The sequence below is a fragment of the Mandrillus leucophaeus genome, unplaced genomic scaffold (genome assembly GCF_000951045.1).
Source record: "Mandrillus leucophaeus isolate KB7577 unplaced genomic scaffold, Mleu.le_1.0 Scaffold315, whole genome shotgun sequence".
In the NCBI taxonomy this organism is placed as follows: domain Eukaryota; kingdom Metazoa; phylum Chordata; class Mammalia; order Primates; family Cercopithecidae; genus Mandrillus; species Mandrillus leucophaeus.
In genome coordinates, this window is record NW_012103310.1 from 450,927 (window position 1) to 452,849 (window position 1,923).

The 1,923-nt window shown below is 48.2% G+C and overlaps 1 protein-coding gene across 1 annotated transcript in view; it reads left to right on the forward strand.

Moving 5' to 3' along the window:
* Positions 1 to 1,923, forward strand: part of DOPEY2 (dopey family member 2) — a 133,644-nt gene that overhangs the window by 71,611 nt on the left and 60,110 nt on the right. The window contains exon 13 of the mRNA XM_011987750.1: positions 832 to 1,516. Within this exon, the coding sequence (XP_011843140.1) occupies positions 832 to 1,516 (685 nt within the window). The remainder of the gene's footprint in view (positions 1 to 831; positions 1,517 to 1,923) is intronic.

Sequence of the window (1,923 nt, forward strand, 5' to 3'; positions counted from 1 at the left end):
CATCGTTTTGAAGATAACATAACATACACTGTTCTCTAACTTGCTTTACTTTTTTTTTTTTTTTTGAGGCAGAGTCTCTCTCTGTCACCCAGACTGGCGTGCAGTGGTGTGATTTTGGCTCACTGCAACCTCCACCTCATGGGTTCAAGCAATTCTGCCTCAGCCTCCTGACTAGCTGGGATTACAGGCACCCACCACCATGCCTGGCTAATGTTTTGTATTTTTAGTGTTGACGGTATTTTACCATGTTGGCCAGGCTGGTCTCAAACTCCTGACCTCAAATGATCCACCTGCCTCGGCCTCCCAAAGTGTTGGGATTACAGGCATGAGCCGCCACTCCTGACCTTATTTTATTTCTTCATACCTTTACTTTACCCTCAGCTCAGTTTCCTCATTCATAGTTGCTAATTTGTCGGAAACCGTTCTTGCTCTGTTGTCCAGAGAACTGTGGCAGGTGATCCACCCACCTCGGCCTCTCAGTGCTGGGATTACAGGCTTGAGCCACCACGCCCTGGCAGAAACAACTTTTCAACAACTTTTTTGAACTCTGAAGGGTTTGTATGTTTAGGCAAAAACACAAGAAAAATAGGCCCAAAAGCCAGCCTCCCCAGAGAGCATGTGGGTCCACTAGTCTCCTCTTTGCCACCCACTCCTCTCCTTCCCCTGCTTTGGGTGCCTCCTAAATTTCATTACACGCTTGACACAGAGATTCTCTAGTCTAGAGAGTGATGATTTTGAAAAACAGAATTGAAATATAGTCATGATTTCAACTGATGCTTGAATACCTTAGTGTTAAGAGATGCACAATTCATGTCTTTTTATTTTTTACAGAGTCCAGTAAAAGGTGAAAACAACAAAATAATTTTGGAAACAAAGGCAGTGATTCCCGGTGATGAAGATGCTTCGTTTCCCCCTCTGAAGTCTGAGGACAGTGGGATCGGGCTCAGTGCCTCGTCACCGGAGCTCTCTGAGCACTTGAGGGTTCCTCGCGTTTCTCTGGAAAGGGACGACGTTTGGAAGAAGGGCGGGAGCATGCAGAGGACGTTTCTTTGCATCCAAGAGCTAATTGCCAACTTTGCCAGCAAGAACATTTTTGGAGTACAGCTGACAGCGTCAGGAGAAGAAAGCAAGTCCGAGGAACCTGCAGGGAAGAGAGACCGGGGTGGGACGCAGAGCCTGGCGACTGAGGATTGCAGCAGGAAGAACTCGTGGGAGCCCAAGCCCATCACGGTGCCTCAGTTCAAGCAGATGCTTTCGGACTTGTTCATGGCGCGAGGGTCTCCGTTCAAGACAAAAAATTCAGAGTCACCGTCGTCTTCGCCCAGCAGCCCCGCCAGGAAAAGCGGGAGAGAATGGGATGTTGAACAGGTGATCATTGACCTGAGGGGTTCCGGGGAGGAATGCAGGGAGGCCTTTGCCGCCGCCTGCCACCTGCTGCTGGACTGTGCCACCTTCCCTGTCTACCTGTCCGAGGAAGAGACCGAGCAGCTCTGTGCAACGCTCTTCCAGCTGCCAGGTGAGAGGCGGCCGTGCCGAAGTCCCTCTTCAGGAATCATACAATGAGGCGATCGATGTGGGTGGAATATCCCCTGTCCGCAATGCTGGGGACCAAAACTATTTTGGATTTTGGACTTTTTTCAGATTTTTTTGAATATTTGCCTTACACTTACCGGTTCAGCATTCCTAATCAGAAATCCAAAATCCAAGATGCTCCAGTGAGTACTTCCTTCGAGCATCATGTCCGTGCTAATAAGGTTTCAGATTTTGGATTTGGGATTTCAGATTAGAGATTGTCAACCTGTATTTAAAGACTAGCTCAAATCGTGTCAGCCAAGAAGGCGCTATTGGCCTCATTTGTTCCCTTCCTCATTTGTACTTAGGACATTTTTGACTTGTGTCTCACTACATGGCAAAGTGGTAAGG